The 16,196-nt window shown below is 45.9% G+C and overlaps 1 protein-coding gene across 2 annotated transcripts; it reads left to right on the forward strand.

Annotated features, from left to right (window-relative positions):
- The first annotated feature begins 413 nt into the window (after positions 1–413).
- Positions 414–16,009, forward strand: LOC122623189 (pneumococcal serine-rich repeat protein). Of its 2 annotated transcripts, none has more exons than XM_043802188.1 (6): positions 414–705; positions 2,216–2,486; positions 3,123–5,692; positions 8,879–9,052; positions 10,667–11,006; positions 14,398–14,753. In XM_043802188.1, exons 2-6 carry the CDS (start codon positions 2,225–2,227, stop codon positions 14,406–14,408), a joined length of 3,357 nt encoding a protein of 1,118 aa, XP_043658123.1. In that variant the 5' UTR covers positions 414–705; positions 2,216–2,224; the 3' UTR covers positions 14,409–14,753. The 2 variants fall into 2 exon arrangements, with proteins under 2 accessions (XP_043658123.1, XP_043658122.1); XM_043802187.1 differs by lacking the exon at positions 14,398–14,753 and adding an exon at positions 15,141–16,009 and having other exon boundaries at positions 415–705.
- Positions 16,010–16,196: the final 187 nt, after the last annotated feature.

Genomic DNA, 16,196 nt, shown 5'->3' on the forward strand with positions numbered 1-16,196 from the left:
CACATTTCTAATATCACTATGGTATCTAAGCTTCCCTCATCAGTATTTTTTTAGTGCCTTCATCTGCGATTCTCAAATTTCTTATATTACTATGGTATCTAAACTTAAACCAAACAAAAAATACAATGTTTTCAATAATGTTTGCTGACAAACAACAATAAGTCACAGCTGAGGATTTATATATTGCCCTGCAAAATGAAATCTAAAAATAAAATACAGCTTAAGCTAATTTCAATACAAGAATATCGACGGACCAATTTTAATTTGGAAAATATTATTAAATACGTATAATTTTCCAACTCATTTAAAGTAGCTAGATTTCACATTAAAATCGTTCTACCTGGCAACTCCTCTGATGCCTATCGATGGTCCGCTCGATAGCGCCAACAATCGATAGACAGTATTTGTGTATTGGAAACGCGGCTTAACTTAGTGCAGATTTTTCCGCTGATTCGGCTGCAAAAGATGCACTTTTGAGGCGCAGCGAGTGCACCCACGCCCCCGAGTTCGAGTGCAGTTGCAGTCGGGAAAGTTTAAAAAGTGCGCGGAGCAAGGAGAGCGACGAGTTCGTTGAGCTACAGCGAAACGGAAAAGTGGCAAAAGCGGGGGAAACAGGCGCAGTGGAGCGAATGATAAACGGAAATCGGGATCGAAAAATTGGAAACAAAACCAACCACCGATTATAAAAAAGGCAGCATCTTAAAAGTAAGGACACCAAGCTTAAGTTTCTGCGAAAGCGCGAGAAAAACAAAAACGCCAACTAAACTAACGGAACAGTGCGTCGAGATATATGCATGTGTATGCAGTATACGTATGTGTGTTTTTGCCTTCGTGTGATGGTGTTGTTCCTGTGTAAATAAACAAAACCCGGCTCTTTAGTCTTTCGTTAGTTCCTTTCGCGTTGCCCTGCGTGGTATTTTAATGGGAAAAACTTAATTTGGCATAGCATAACTTCCAGTTTATTTCCCTATTTTGCAATCTGTGTGTATCAGTGTTCTGGTGCTTCCAACATGCCGTAAAAATCGATAGCGCGTCGTCGGTTGTTTATTTTATGCTTCGTCTGCATTTTGCAGCCCCTTTTTATCGCTCTCCCCTTTTCACCCACCCTTGCACACACTCACACTCTCTCCGGCGGAGTCGCATTGATGCATACACACACACACACATGCAGACGGCTGATATGGAAAATTAAAAATAATACTTTTTATCGCGGCATGCAAAAGGCAAAGCTGCAAAAACAGAAACAATTCCAATTCCAACAACAATAATCTAGCCATGCAATCAATTTTAGCAAAACAATAAGAAGAATCGTTTGGTTTCAGTTTCCCTGCTTTTCTTTCCCGTTTTTTTTTGCTTGATATTCGGTTTTATCGCATTTTCCGCTCATTATGGCAGTTTAGCATATTTATGCTGGAAAAATATTGGGGTTTCTTCGCTTCTTACCTTTGTTTTACGTTTTGTTTGTTTTTCCGTCGGGCTGTAAAAACAGCAGTTAATCCAATTAAGAAAAATAAAACTCTAAATGGTATAGCCACCACGAATTTTAAATCACCTTTCAACTCAATTTGAGACATACCACTCAACAATACATTTGTGGAAATTGAATTTCAGCTTTTGTCAGCTGGATTAATCGTTTGTTTTACAGTCATATTTATAAATATTATTTATTAATTTGGATTTCTGCAGGCTGCGATTTTATAAAAATGACTCAAGTTTTAATCTCGACTTTGCTTATGAACTTCCTACATATGTAAGCATAAAATAATTGCTGCAATGACAAATTCTTATTTTCAACTTTTGTTTAACGTAGCCAATTTTTTATAAAATGTATTTAGAAGAATTTACTCCACTTAGGAAGTGATAACGCTACAACTTTTGCCTATTAGAATATATTCTATCCCTCGCTTATTGGTTAATCTCGAAAGCTGGTCTTGTTAACAGGGGATCTTGAGATAGTTTCTTGAATTGGACATAATTTGCATGGTTGGCCAATCTTTTGGGTCGGCTATGCCCGCCTCTTTGCTTGGTAGAGGAGCTTGGGCAGCGGGCACTTGCAATTGGCACCAGCTTCGGGCCAGTCAGTCCGCCAGACTTGGTCTTTGGGTCGAGATGCAGAGCTGGATACTGTGCCACACTATATAAGGGATACTACTGCGATACAGATACCGCGGACACGGCTGACATGCACTAATGCCCCGAATAATGCCTATTGCAGACGGGGATAATGGAGTCACAGAAGAGGCCGTCGTTGGATTTACACACGGATATGCCAGCAGGATCAGCAGCTGGAGGATCTGGGCTGGGAGCTGCAGCTGAGATGTCGCCTACTTCCGGTTTCCTGCCGGACATGCCGCAGTGGAAGAAGGACCTCATCCAGCGCCGTAAAACGAACGTGGCCCGCACCCAAGCGGCGTCCATCACCTCGCCCACCGATGGCAGTTGTGGGGCTTTGGCAGAAGCCACTGCCGCTCCAGGTGCAATTGCAGGTGAGTGGTGGTTGGACAAACTGGAATACTTTCACCTGACATGCAAATCAAAGGTATTTCCAAGCGAAGCATTTCTGTCAAGACATGTTAGGTGCAAGTATTCGTATTTTTTATCGGTGTTTATTACATTTTTCTTTATTTCGTACAAACGGATTTCGCAATTCGATTTTCTTTAGAAATATTTTTAAAACACCACTCTTATACCTTTTAAGAAATACCGTTTGGTACTTAAAATAATCTTAACGAACTGAGGTCTTCGCAAATGGTCTTTAAAATAGTTTAAAACTGCCGTACTCCGAAAGCAAGGAAATAATAATTTATTAATAAGTGTGAAATATATTGACTGGAAAAATTCGAAAGACTAATTGTGACTTACGCAATCTGCAATTGCTCAGTTGGCATTTAAGTTATGAGTAGTGGTAACAAGTGTTTTTAATTCGTTTTGCCGACAATTACGATTTCTATTACCGGTATACTTTCAAATTACCCGCCGCACATATCGATAATAGCTTATCGATAGCTGACAGAGTTGTCAGATTGCAGATGAATAAGACAAAAAAAAACCAAGTTATGTTTTATTGTACTGTCTGTATAACATTCGTATTTGCTTTCTCTTTTCAACCCTTTTTCCAACAGATTCCATGGAACCGGCGACAATCAGTAGCACTAGTCAAAAGAGAAACATGATCGGTTCAGAGGAAAAGTCTGAGAAATCTTCTATTTCCAATACCAATTCCGACTCCACTGGAGGTCATCACTCTGTTGTTGCCGTCTCCCTTTCGCCCGAAGCGGCAGCAACAACAAATGTAACAGTAACACCAATACCAAAGCAGCGATCGAGTTTACTCAACACAAGAAGTCAGGAGAGGGAGATGGTGCGATATATTCTAAGCGAGAGTGGAGAGCGCGATGGAGAGCCAGAGAGTAGCGAACAGCCGGCTGGTGTGGTGAGTAGCAGCCGGTGCGGTGAAGTTGAAACTGGCACAATTGGATCGCCGTCGTCGTCAGCAAATCAAAATCCAAACCCAAATCATTTAAAAACGAAATGCAAACCGGGACAGAGCGTTGCTGAGGGCAAGCCTTCAGCGAAAGAGACCATCGTCGATAACAAGAGCTGCAGCAAAACCAAGAATATTTCCGATAAATTGCAGAGCAACAAGTTTATAATTCAACAGCAGCAGCAGCAACAACAACAACAGCAGCAGCATCAGCAACAACAGCAACTGTCGCCCACAAAGGTAACGGTAAAACCGACAATGGTCGCCATGCAAGAGATGAAGAAGACAACCAAACAAAATGGCCAGCACCGACATCTAGCGGGCAAAATTGGCAGCGTAGCAGGAGGCGATGTGGATCCACAACATCCACCGACGAATCCCATACCAGATTCCTTGGACACCGGTGAGGATCTAAGCTACGGACCCGGAATTGTGTCCAAGCTGCGATGCCGCTACTTGAGCCTGGCCCTCCGCGAGTCCCGCCAGCAGAGCAGCAAGCAACGCCTCCAACGCTCCACCAGTCTGAACACCCTGCTCGACCGCGACGATGATGAGGTAGATGTGGAGGAGCCCGAGGTGGCCACCAGCCAGGTGCGTGCCAAATCCACACCGCCACCGATATTGGGGGCAAAACCGACACCGAAACCCAGCAGCCAGCAGCAGCGTCCCGTCAGTCTGGGCGCCAATGGCGCTGGATCAGCTGTTAACCCGCCCTCGAACTTGGATCATGCCCAACCGGGTGTCGTTGCCAATGGAGGCGCAGGATCAGGCCAACGATCGCGTCACTTTAAGCGCGGCAACGAGGTGATGAAGCGGGCACGTTCCGTGGAGGCTCTGCTCTGCGAGAAATCGCCATGGAACAGCCAGAGAATCAGCACTGCCGGCGCAGCAGCAGCAGCAGCGCCTTCACCACCTGCTCCCAAGGCCACAGCCGCTGCTCCCTCACCTGTTACCTCGCCCACCTGCGTCACCATCGAGGATAAGATCCACAATGCCCGCGAACGGCTGCACAGCGGCACGGACACGGCGCCACCCAAGCGCCTGACCTCCATCATCGATGACACCGAGCGGCCGCCACCGGATCTGGTCAAGCAGACGCTCAAGATGTTTGAGGCGAGTGCCAATCGGCGTCCGCGCGCCGCCCATCGTTCCAATGGCGTGGGCGGAGTGGCCAGCAAGGTGGCCAACTACAAATCGATCATTAAGGATCAGAAGCAACCATCATCAGCAGCGGCGACGCCTCCACCGCCCGGCATGGGTTTTGCCTCCTCCACGCCGCTAAGGCATGTCCATCCGGATATTATACCCCGTCAGGTGGATTCGCCCGTATCGGCGTTAAGTGTAATGATGCGTCGCATGGAGCTGCAGGAGCCCGAGACGCCGGAAAGGGAAACACGGGACGCGGCGGCCACACCGCAGAGCGAGGCGCCAAGTGAGACTGAGCGAAATGATCGCGATGAAGGCGATGGCGAAGTCGATGACGACAACCACAACAACAACGACGACGATCACGACGACGGCGACGACAGCAGCGACAACAATGAGCAACGCGATAAAATGGGCGCGGCGTCGGCCGTGGCAGGCGATAAGCCTAAGTCCCCAGCGGAATCGGCAGCGGGAGGCGCCCAACGATCATTCGCTCCCTCGACGGAGAACGCGCATGTAGCCAGCGGGAGTAGCAGTACCAGTACCAGTGCCAGTGCCAGTGCCAGTGTACGCAAGCTCAGCAGCAACAACAACGACTCCAGCGGACCAGCGGTGACCAAACAGATCGGAGTTATCCGCCCCCTATTCAATAGCCAGGGAGCTGGGAGCACGCCGCTAACGAGTCGCGAGATCGAAAAGAATCGCATCAATGAGATGAAGAAGTCGACGGCCACAGAAGCCGGTGGTGCGGTATCCGGTTCCGGATCCGGATCAGGTGCTGGCGCTGGATCAGGAACCTCGCCCACCACTAGTCTCGACAGCGTGATAAACACCAAGGAAGCGGCCAGCAACGAAACGGAGGCGAGTGCCTCGCCACTGTGGACACTGCGCAAGCTGAGGAATCAGAGCCAGGCGGCCGGTGGAGGATCGGGTCCCAGTTCCAGCCTTCATTCCACAGAGAACACCTCGATGGTGTTCAACTTTTCCAAGAGCACCAAGGAAGTGCCCGACTACATCGAAAGCGACGTTGTGATTTTCAGGCGCAAGCGGGAGCTGCCAAAGGTGAGTACCAAATTGGTAATGGGTAATGGGTAATGGATAATGGGTACTACGTACTGGGTACTGTGGTTAGTAGGGTTTCCATTCTTTTGCTGCTTTGTTTTCTGTACGAAATCTTTCCCGGAAGAGTCACATTCGGGCGTCTTATCGGGGGACAGCCTTGCGGATTATTCATGCTTAATAATTACCCCATGCATTATTATTTTCCCCGATAGTAATTTGGTTTCTTTCGTCCGTCCCCAATATCGCTGTTGTTTTGGCTCATTTTCCGTTTCTTTCTCGCGTACTTTTTTATTATTATTATTTTTTTTTTGTGTCATACGCCAGCCAAGCCGTATAAACAAATATGAAACAAAGCACACAGAGAACAGCGATCATGCGCATTTCGAAAGTTCAGCAAGGCAGGGCGAGAACGGAACTGAGGAACTGAGGAACTCAGTAACTGAGGAACTGCGGAGAAACTGAGAATCGGGCGTAGAAATGACAAAGCGCAACTTGTATACTCTTTCTTTCATCCGAGCGAACTCGTGGGCATATATCTCGACTTCGCTTTCTGGGAAATTAGTCATGTGTTGTGAAAACACGTCGTTTATAACGTCAATCGTGCCAAGATGACTGACTAACTGCCTACTTGCGATAAGGGAAGGGATCTCCTCCAGCTGTTCGATCACTGATCGGAAATGGAAATATAGCTTTGGAGTGATCTGTAGTGGATCTGCATCAGGAAGATACATACAGTATAGCAATATATGAAAGAGATCAGCAATGGGGCATATGTAAATGCATTATGCTCCAGTCTCGATGTTTGGACTACTCCAATTAGCATTGGAATTAGCAGGAGCACAGGTTTTCAATGACTTCTGATGGGTGTGTGCCCGCCCATTTATTATCTGCCGGCAGCCAAATCATGGTTGTTGATCAATACGATTACACAGCACAGTCGGTTAATTAAGAGTGCAGCGATTTGGCAGATCAATTGGGCACCGGCCACTGCCACTGTCATTGCCACTGCCACTGCCATTGGTGGTGCTACACTGCCGTAGGAAGTGGCAAACCCCTAATAGAGATCGAAGCTTGCATCACAGCTGCGAATAGTTCGATGTGATCTTCTGCTCCGAGTCAATTAAAATTCGCCTTGAATAGCTCGCCGATCGATAGCCCCGAATCGTGTGCGACATGAGCAGATGCCCCTCCTATGTACATATATCAATGCATATACATAGCTCTATATACATATATACACTGCTACATATCTACATAAACACATATCTGCATATTCGTTCCCAAGTCTGCTTTGTTCCCAAGCAGATGCAAGTCTCATCTTCTGGCAGTCTTCTGCCCTCTGTCTTCAGTCTTCAGTGTTCTGTGTTCGGTTGCTTCTTCTTCTGCGTTGGGGCTCTTCTTTGGCTGCACTTTTCGAGATCGGAAGAATGGGAAACCAGTTTTGAGGCATGCATGTGGACGACATGAGAAGATATTTCTGCGCTTCCTGCTGCCAGCAAAAGTCCGAGTCCGCAGAGATATGTGTACACAGTGCCCATGAGATATTATGTGTCTCTCTGTCTGTGGGGAACTTCATTCTTGGGGCCCAGCAGCTCCTCGGGATGCCGGTTTTGATGGGATGGGACAAGGCAAGACAAGGCTGCTCCCTACAGCTGTTCCTGTTACCTTGCCAAGCATGTTAAAATACCCTCTTTTTTTGTGATGGCAATTCAGCTTTTTCTTCTTGTTTAGCTCATCTTATCATCAAATCTTAAATCCAAAGAAAGAATCTTATTTATGGCAGATTTCCAATGATTTCCCATTTAAAGGCCACATGGAATTTGTTAATATTTATTACACTTAAGCTAATACCAAATTAGGTGGACAAATTTCCACAATAGTGGCTTACCCAAATCATGTTCTTCTCAGTTGGAAAAGCGGATGGTGTAGCCCATACTCTATATCTAGAGCTATGGAGTCTATAGCTCTCCCTTAGCTTCAGACTTTAGCTTTCGGTGCGGCTGAGTTTTCCTCTTGCCTTCTTCTCGCTGGTAAACCCGTTTTATTTGTGCTCTGTGCCGTTCTCCTCTCTCTTTCTCTCTCTGCTGCCATGTTTCTCTCTATGTCCATATCCATATCTCCATGGCTCCATAGCTCCATAGCTCCCTAGCTCCATAGCTCCATGGCTCCATGGCTCCACGGCTCTCTTGGCCCTCTTTCTACCACTGAACTCAATTTTGTCAATTCTTTTTTGAGGCTCACTTCTACTTGCTGTGTTTGCTCTTGCTTTTTGCCATTGCCGCTGCCTTTGCCTTTGCCGTTGCCTTGTCTCTTTTATCTCGCTTTGAACTTTATTATCTGCGGCAGTGGTATACGAGTATATGGCATATATAGCATATGGTATGTTATATGGCTGGGGGTCGATTTGTGCCACAAAAATACAACCAACAAAAAATGGGCCAAAAACAGTGGGTTGCGAGGGGGGTAGAGGATAGGGGAGATACATGACATGGAACGGGACTGGGGACTGGGAACTGAAATTGGAACCGGGACCTGGACATGAACATGAACCTGGATCTGGACTTGCTACTCTGCTCTGGTGCTGTGGTGGTCTGGAGCTCTGGAGGTCTGGAACCCCCGCCGTGAGTCACAGATGACCCATAACATAACGCCGATTAAGAATGGCTTTCCATGAATTTCACTTTTCGAACACATGGTGACCTGGAAACCGGACAGATTTTCGGGTGGAAGGGGTGAAGCTGATCCTCCTTTGTAAATCATCGAGAGACAGCCATTTAAATCCGAAAACAAAAATCGAGAAAAATGGTAAATGGTATGGTAAACGAGTTATACATCGGCGAAAAGTGGAGGGTTGCTGGACGTTCTGAAACTTCTGTAGGTAGTTAAACCGAAAACAAGGCGTGTTTACCATTAAGTGATCATATCTGCAGCAACAGAAGAACATTGCAAATAGCTTTAACAACATTCGAAGGCAATAACACATTTTTAAAGTGGCTTGTTTGCATTTAAACGAATTTCATTTCCAAACAAACAAGGCGTTTGCAATGAAGATAATGAATACTTTTATTATTGGGGAGTAAATTATTTTAAATCAACATTTACTGTATGCACACCGTGGTTGTTGTTTGATTTAAACCTTTTAGAAATGCTTGTACTAATAGCCACCTCTCTTTTCTATCCTTTTAGCCAAACGAACCTGGCTTCGTGCTGCTGGGCGATCTCTCCGTGGAGACGTCAACGGACACGGACTACGACGACTACTCCATGTGCCCGCCATCGCCATGCGATGTGGAGTTCGAGAATGCCAACATTGTGATCGACGGCAAGTCCAGCATACGCCAAAAACCCAAAGAGTCTTCGGTATGTACGCAAGGATATGGACTGGAATGCAAAAGCCCCTAAATCTGAACTCCCAACCTATATACATCTATAATAATGTAGTTGATACATACCCCACTCATGAGTGAGTCAGGTGCGGCGTTTTGTTTTGCCACCAGAAGGGTAGATAGCATTGGTTCTTTTTTCCAATTCCGATTCCAATTCCAGTTTGGTTTGTGTATGTGAAAAGGATAAGATAAGATTATTTGTGCCCCTTGGAAAGGAGGGGGAATGTACATACAAATTCGAGTGCCATGCACGAACTGTTTGACCACTCCAATGGGTGAGCTCGTCGATAAGGAGGGGAAATGTAAAGCATAAACATTTTTGCCTTATATAACATCACATTTATCGGCTGTCCAGGGACTATTAATCAACCAGCATTAGGTTCGCCTTATTTCGGGATTTGTTTGCCCATTTCGCTTTCGCACTGGTTTGATCTGTTCTTTCTGTTCTGTTCTGTTCGCCTGGCGCTAATTTATTTATTTATTCCCATACTCGGGTGCGTTCCATCAGTGTGACTGATATGGGATAGCCTCAGCAGCCACCGGCTGTATTTCGGAATCAATTCAATCGTATTCGTATTCGTATTCCAATCGTATCGTATCGCATCGCATCGAATTGCGTCGGTCTGTTGGGGTTTGTTCTCCGATAAGGAAGCAGCCCGATTTCTGCAGTCATTGGGGTTGACTCATTGATATGCCATCGCGATAAGGCATCCATCGATGAGTAAGTGCCGACCGGGTTGGGATTTACTTTTGGAACAATCTGTTTGCCATTACCCCAATGTCACGGTTAAATGCTATTATTGCTATTGCCAGCTGAAAAGTGGCCAAATGCAAAAGTGGCCAATGCATTATGCATTTGCCCCACACATTGCCTTTCATTCATCCATCAATTGGATATTTTATTTCTTTATATCAAGGCATTGGTCCAATGCTTTCGTCTAACCTTGAATTTTTTAATGGCCAACTAAGAAACTATTTAGTTTCGGATATATATTCGGTGGTTTGTGGACCGCTAAATGTAAATCAAACCGTCTGGTTATGTAAATTATACACCACTAGTTGAACGCAACCAAAATAAAGGACTGAAAACAGTCTAAGATGAACACATATCTTAACGTGGTGATCTTCACTTTGAGTGCCTTTATGGGCCTACAGTCTACATATGTATATATATTATGTAGTCTTGGTCAAAATGCAGTATCCAAATAGTTATCACTAAGTTCAATGGCGCCAGTATTATAGTAGATTCTACATTGGTTTTGTTATCAGCAATGCCAGCTAGTCATACCTTTGTGCCAAATTAAAAATAGTTTCGTTTGAAGGGAAAGTAGTGGTTGAGTGGCATGATTCAGTTTAGTATAGTGACTATTAATTATACGCCTATCACAGTTAGGCATGTAAAGATCTGTACCGAAAATGGCACAAGCATTTGATTGTTAGTTACTATTATTAGTCAACAAATTATGATTTATAACATGAGATGGTGAGTTCGGATTCTTTTACATTTCTTGATGCCCCATCGAACCCATCGAAGTGAAAGTAATCTCAGAATCGAGCACTGATCAGATTTCTTTCGGTTTTCCCACAGTTCCGCGTGCAGTTCAACGACACGCTGACGTCGACGTTTGAATACCCCTCCGAGGCATCGATGACCATCGAGGATCCGCCGTACGCCGATCCATTTGGCCATGTGAGCAAACACCACCAGATGCTGCTCGCCGAGCAGATGCACCTGTTGCAGCACCAGGAGCAGCTGGAGCTGGAGCAGATGCACCAGATGGGGCTGGTGCCGGAGCAGCACCATCATGTGACCGTCGACGAGATCATCGAGCTGCCCACATCGACGGCGGGACATGGACATGGCATCGGACTTGGACATAGGGCGGGGGCGGCGGGGGGCGGCACGATGCTGGGGAATTTACCGTTGGGTAAGTAATATCTGTTCCACAGCGTCCATCCAAGCGTGCATTGTATTATTATTGTTGTTGCTGTACGTTGTACGTTGTACGTTGTACGGTGTACGTTGTACGATGTATGTTGTGTGTTGTTGTATGTGGCATGCAGCAGCGAATGATGATGGAATGGCTTTTTGTCTTTGTCTCTCTGCGCTCTCTCTCTATCTCTCTCTCACTCTATCTGTCTGTCTCTGTCACACACTCTGTCGCTGTCTCTCTCTGTCTGCCTGATTGCCTGCATACTTGCCTCTCTATCTATATCTATATCTCTATCTCTATCCCCGTCTCTATCTCTGTCACTTGCCTTGTCCTTAATCTTGATTTACCATCTACCAGCTGCGTTCTTGAGTTTTGTTTTTTGTTTACCATCATTAATACCCACTCATCCATCACACATCGTCGCGATCTCTTTGTTTTTTTTTTTTCTGAGTTCAACACTTTCGTTTGCCTTGGCCGGATCGCGAATATAGCAATTCAAAAACCAAAAAAAACCCCAAAGACACCTCCAGACACTTGTCTAGCCATGAACGTAGAAACAAGCAGCAGGGAAATATATATCAGGATAACTTGGATCCTCGTTACACTGCTGATGGAATGATAAATGTCAAAAATAAACTGTGAGAAGAGCTCAAGTCAAGGAATTTACATGCACAAGTCTATGCTCCATGTTAAAGAGTAGCATATTTTATGTAAAATCTGTACTGTTCCAATTAAAGTGTTTCCAAATTGACAAACTCAATGTAAAGTTCTAATACGAAACTGATTCAAACTGAAGTATAGGACTAGGAACCCTCGGAAATCGGTGACCTGAGAGCCCAAACTTAAACTGCCTCGCTGAACTCTCGGGTATATAACAACGAAGGTTTCTGCACTTTACAGATGCTGATAGAGCCACCGAGCACCCTGTCTCCGTATCAGTTTCTGAGCCCGCTCCAAACTCAAACTCCGCTCCAGCCTCCGCTTCAGTCTCCGCCTCAACTTCCGTAACCGTCTCAGAACCCAAATGTTTTAGCGCCAGGACCACGGGCAACGGCTGCTGGCCGTGGCCGCGGTTCCGTACGGTCCTTGGTGCTCAGTTTCGCCGGCTGACCAGGCGCATCAGGTGGGTGCAGCCATCAGCTAGCAGCCCTTCCAATGCCCCGTTTACCCCGATCCTCCTGCTCTTCTATAAACGCTATGTCACAGCTCTCAACGAACCAAAAGCTAAACCCAAGCAACCGAGATCTCCAAATAGCAAAACCATCGTGCTCCGGTCTTTTCTGGCTGAATGGCTTTCAATTTCGCCTCACGCATATTTGCAGATTACCCAAGTTTAGGGAGGGGTATTATCTTGCCACAGTCGCCACAACAGCAGCCACCGCAGCATCAGCAGCAGCAGCCGCAGCAGCCAGAACCTGCAATAGCCACATCAGCAGCAGCCACGCTGGCAGCAGTGGCAGGACCAGCAGTGGCAATGCCAACAGAAGTGGAAGTCGAGCCACCACTACTACCACTACCACCGCTACCATCGGCACCACCAGTCACAGTCGCCAGGCGCCCCGAGCTCCCGGCGAAGCCAGCACAGCAGCAGCAGCAGGCGGCGCGTAGGGCCCGGCCATCGGTGCTGCGGAAACCGCAGTACGCCTGCTTCCTTCGGCATGACGATGATGCACCCAAATCCCAGCCAGCTGCTGCTGCACGACCGCGCAAGGCAGCCTCGTTTTCATTGGGCGGCAATCAACGCCAGTCGAAGGAGAAGCAGCAGGAGCAGCAGCAGCAGCAATCGCCTCATCATCATTACCAGCCGCAGCATCAGCATCAGCAGAGTAAATATGAACGCAGCTATATGAATCCAGCTCCAGATCTCCAGCAGCGACGTCGTCGGCCTAGTCTGCCGTCGTCGCTGGCTTTGTCCAATGCCAGCTCGGCCCTGCTCCAGGCACGCATTCCAGGCACCACGCTCTACTATGTCTGATGGCCTGGCCACCACCCGATATGAATAGCACTAGTCTCCAAACTCCAAACGCCAACCACCAATCTCCAGATAAGCAGATAACCAGATAACCAGAACTCCAACTCCGAACCGATCTGAAACCGCCAGCGAAACGTAGGCATTGCCCAAGCTTTACTATATGTTTACAACTAGGCTAAAGAACACCCATCATCCCTTGGATACCTCTTGGTGACCCCGTTCCGTTCCGTTCCGCTCCCAAACAAAACAAAAATACTTTGGTTTGATGGCCGCTAAACTGTAAAGTGTAACCCTGTGCATATCCGATATCCGACTCACTCCAAAACAAATAACTCAATGCGGAAACCAGGAACACCAAACCCGAACACACGAATCACCACACACACAAGAAAACACTGGGGCAACCGGACACTCGAAACACACGTTTAATCGATTCATAGATGCCTAGATGCCCAGATGCCTAGATGCTTCCCGATGCACTGACGCCGTTTATGCGGATGCCCCGGATAACAATCAACAGCAATTCGCGAATTGACGAGGGAAGAATACGCAGAGGATGGATTTTTAAACTAACTTTTATGAAGGAATATGCTGGTCTCCCCACATTTCACTAAAACCAAACCACGTTCCCTTGGCTGCTGCTTGATAATGCCCTGCTCCTCCGTCTCTATTTATCATCCACAACCCTATGTATAAGATGCTCTATAGCGTATGGGGACCATTAAATGGTTCTATACCTAGTAAATTGTATGCCAAGTATCAGAGTGAACCATCAGCTCATCTTAAGTTAGAGATGATTGTAGAAATTGTAAGAATTATGCAAACTATTCAGCTAGAGAGCGAAGAAACTGTTGAAATACTTAATATTACTTTTGGGGGGTAAATGTAACAACGCGTTTAATAAGCTAAAAGTCGAGCCTCCAGTTGCACCCAATGCTGTAGACAACGCAGTGCACCTTATGCAGCGACTAATTCCGACATGTGGCGGTGTAAACGAAACAAAAACGAGTCATAGAACACTAGTTAGTGACTATTTTCAGTTGAGTTACGTATTAAGTATACATATTTGTGCACCCGTGTGAGTTGGCGTTAGTTATGTGTTATGTGCTATGTGCTTATGTATGTTTGCTTTGTTTGGTTTGTTTGGTTCAGTTCAGCTCAGCTCAGCTCAGTTCGGTTTGGTTTGGTATGCAGTTGTGGGGCATGTATTGAATTGCAATTTGCGATTTGAAATTGTAGCCATGTAGTTACGCTAACCTACCTTCTCGCCCCCGCTGTTTCCCCCGCCACCCAAATGGTTTTCATTTCAACAACAAGCTTTTGTTAAAGTCACCGCTGTCGCTTTGTTTTGTTTGCTATTCTATTTGTTTACTTCTATTTCTATTTTTTGTTCATACTAATTTCTTTTTGCAGATATTATTTAAATGTAACAGAATACATAAGCAAAGCGTTGAAATAATATCTATTGTATACCAAAACCAAAAAAAATATCTATGATAACAAACAAGCAAAGGCAATTAAACCGATCCGTAAACTGAATAACCGATTAATAACTGCAGCCGCTCAACCCGAACCGCAATAAATAACTATCGAGTAAAAAATAGAACTACCTAACAATGAAAAATGCAAAATGCAATACGCAAAATGCCAATCCAAATAACCCAATAACCGATTCAAGTGCGAGAACAGAAATGCCACACCTCTAACCCAGTGCACTTGCTCTGTCTGCTCCGCTGGGCAATCAAACTAATCGCCAATTCATATTACTATTAAGGTAACTAACCCAGATTAGAACAGACACTCAAACACTCACATACATACATACATACCACACCACATGGCACATCCTGGTCATATCATCAACTTCCATCACTCATCTCCACTTCCATTTCTCCATCTCGGGGTCATGTTTCGTTTTCATTTGCTTGAAAAGATCCGGGCGAGATCCTCCTTTATCCACAACACCATCACCGCCATCACCCCACCCTGATTATATATATGTACATATGTATATATATATATTCTCAAGTATATTTCCCATCTCGGTGCCACCTTATTTACCACTGTACTAACCCCAAATCCTCACGAGGATTTAAACCCACTTGATGGAAATGAAGTAATACAATCAGCTAATCTCGATCCACGCATAATTGCAGGCTCCACGGCCCTGGGCTTCTACACGCCCATGAAGGGCACGCCGATGGACAACCTCTTCCAGCTGGGTGTCACCCGGTACGCCCTGCCCGAGAGCAGCAGCAGCGGGAGCAGCAATGGCAGCCACAGCCCAGGCAGCAACGGGAGCAGTCCAGCCGGAGCTGCGGGCAGCCGGTTAATGTTCAACGGGAATGGCAGCATTATGGGCATCGGCGAGGGACGGATCAAGGAGGACGACTTGGCGGCGGCGACGGAAGCAGGACCTGGAGCTGGAGCAGGTGCCTCCAAGAAGGGCTCAGCTGTGGACGAGGATGATTACCATCTGACGGCGACGCCGGGCGCCGAAGTTGTGTACAGCGAGGGTACACAGAAGACGGATTTGCTATATTAAGTCGTGCTGCCAGCCAAAAAACCGGAGCGTGTTGCTCATTTTCTACCGGTTTCCTCCAAACTGCAAACTCCAAACCTTCCAAACATAATACCCTACCCCAAACCCCCCACCATTCCCCTAATTGAAAAGCGTGCGCTTAGGTGAAATATCAATTTCGGTTAGACACAAAAACAGTAATGAAATAACAACAAGGCAACGTAAACCAAGTATGGCAAGAAATCCATCAAGATACGTATATAAATAGATATTATTTGTAAGTTTGTAGGCCTAGAGATCCGATGTGTATGTGTACAACAGCAAGCGTGTGTGTCTGTCTTCTTTATATATATATATATGGTTTTTTTTTTCGATAAATTAATAATTATATTATTGTAATGTATCTACATACGGCACTGAATGAACAACTTTGCTGCTGCAATTGTATTTGTATTGTGTATTCCATTTACGGCATTTTGATAGTAAATATACAACAACAACAAATCAACGTATTTCCGACTGCATCCCGAAGATTACTGAAATCTTAATCTGAGAAATACGCAACGAGCGGTCAGGTCCCCAGGTCCGCCTGAGTATTAACTTAAAGGATCTTAATGATCCAATCTTGTGACCCATCATCATTTCTATTCGCGACCCTTCCAAAACGAAAATGAAGAACATTCTAAGCTCC

This window comes from Drosophila teissieri, chromosome X (assembly GCF_016746235.2).
Source record: "Drosophila teissieri strain GT53w chromosome X, Prin_Dtei_1.1, whole genome shotgun sequence".
NCBI lineage: Eukaryota > Metazoa > Arthropoda > Insecta > Diptera > Drosophilidae > Drosophila > Drosophila teissieri.

Excerpts from the sequence above, each read along its gene's own strand:
- LOC122623189 (XM_043802187.1), top strand. The coding sequence starts at position 2,225 with ATGGAGTCACAGAAGAGGCCGTCGTTGGATTTACACACGGATATGCCA. Across the intron at positions 2,487-3,122 it reads CGCTCCAGGTGCAATTGCAG|ATTCCATGGAACCGGCGACA; the intron begins GTGAGTGGTGGT and ends TTTTTCCAACAG. Across the intron at positions 5,693-8,878 it reads GCAAGCGGGAGCTGCCAAAG|CCAAACGAACCTGGCTTCGT; the intron begins GTGAGTACCAAA and ends CTATCCTTTTAG.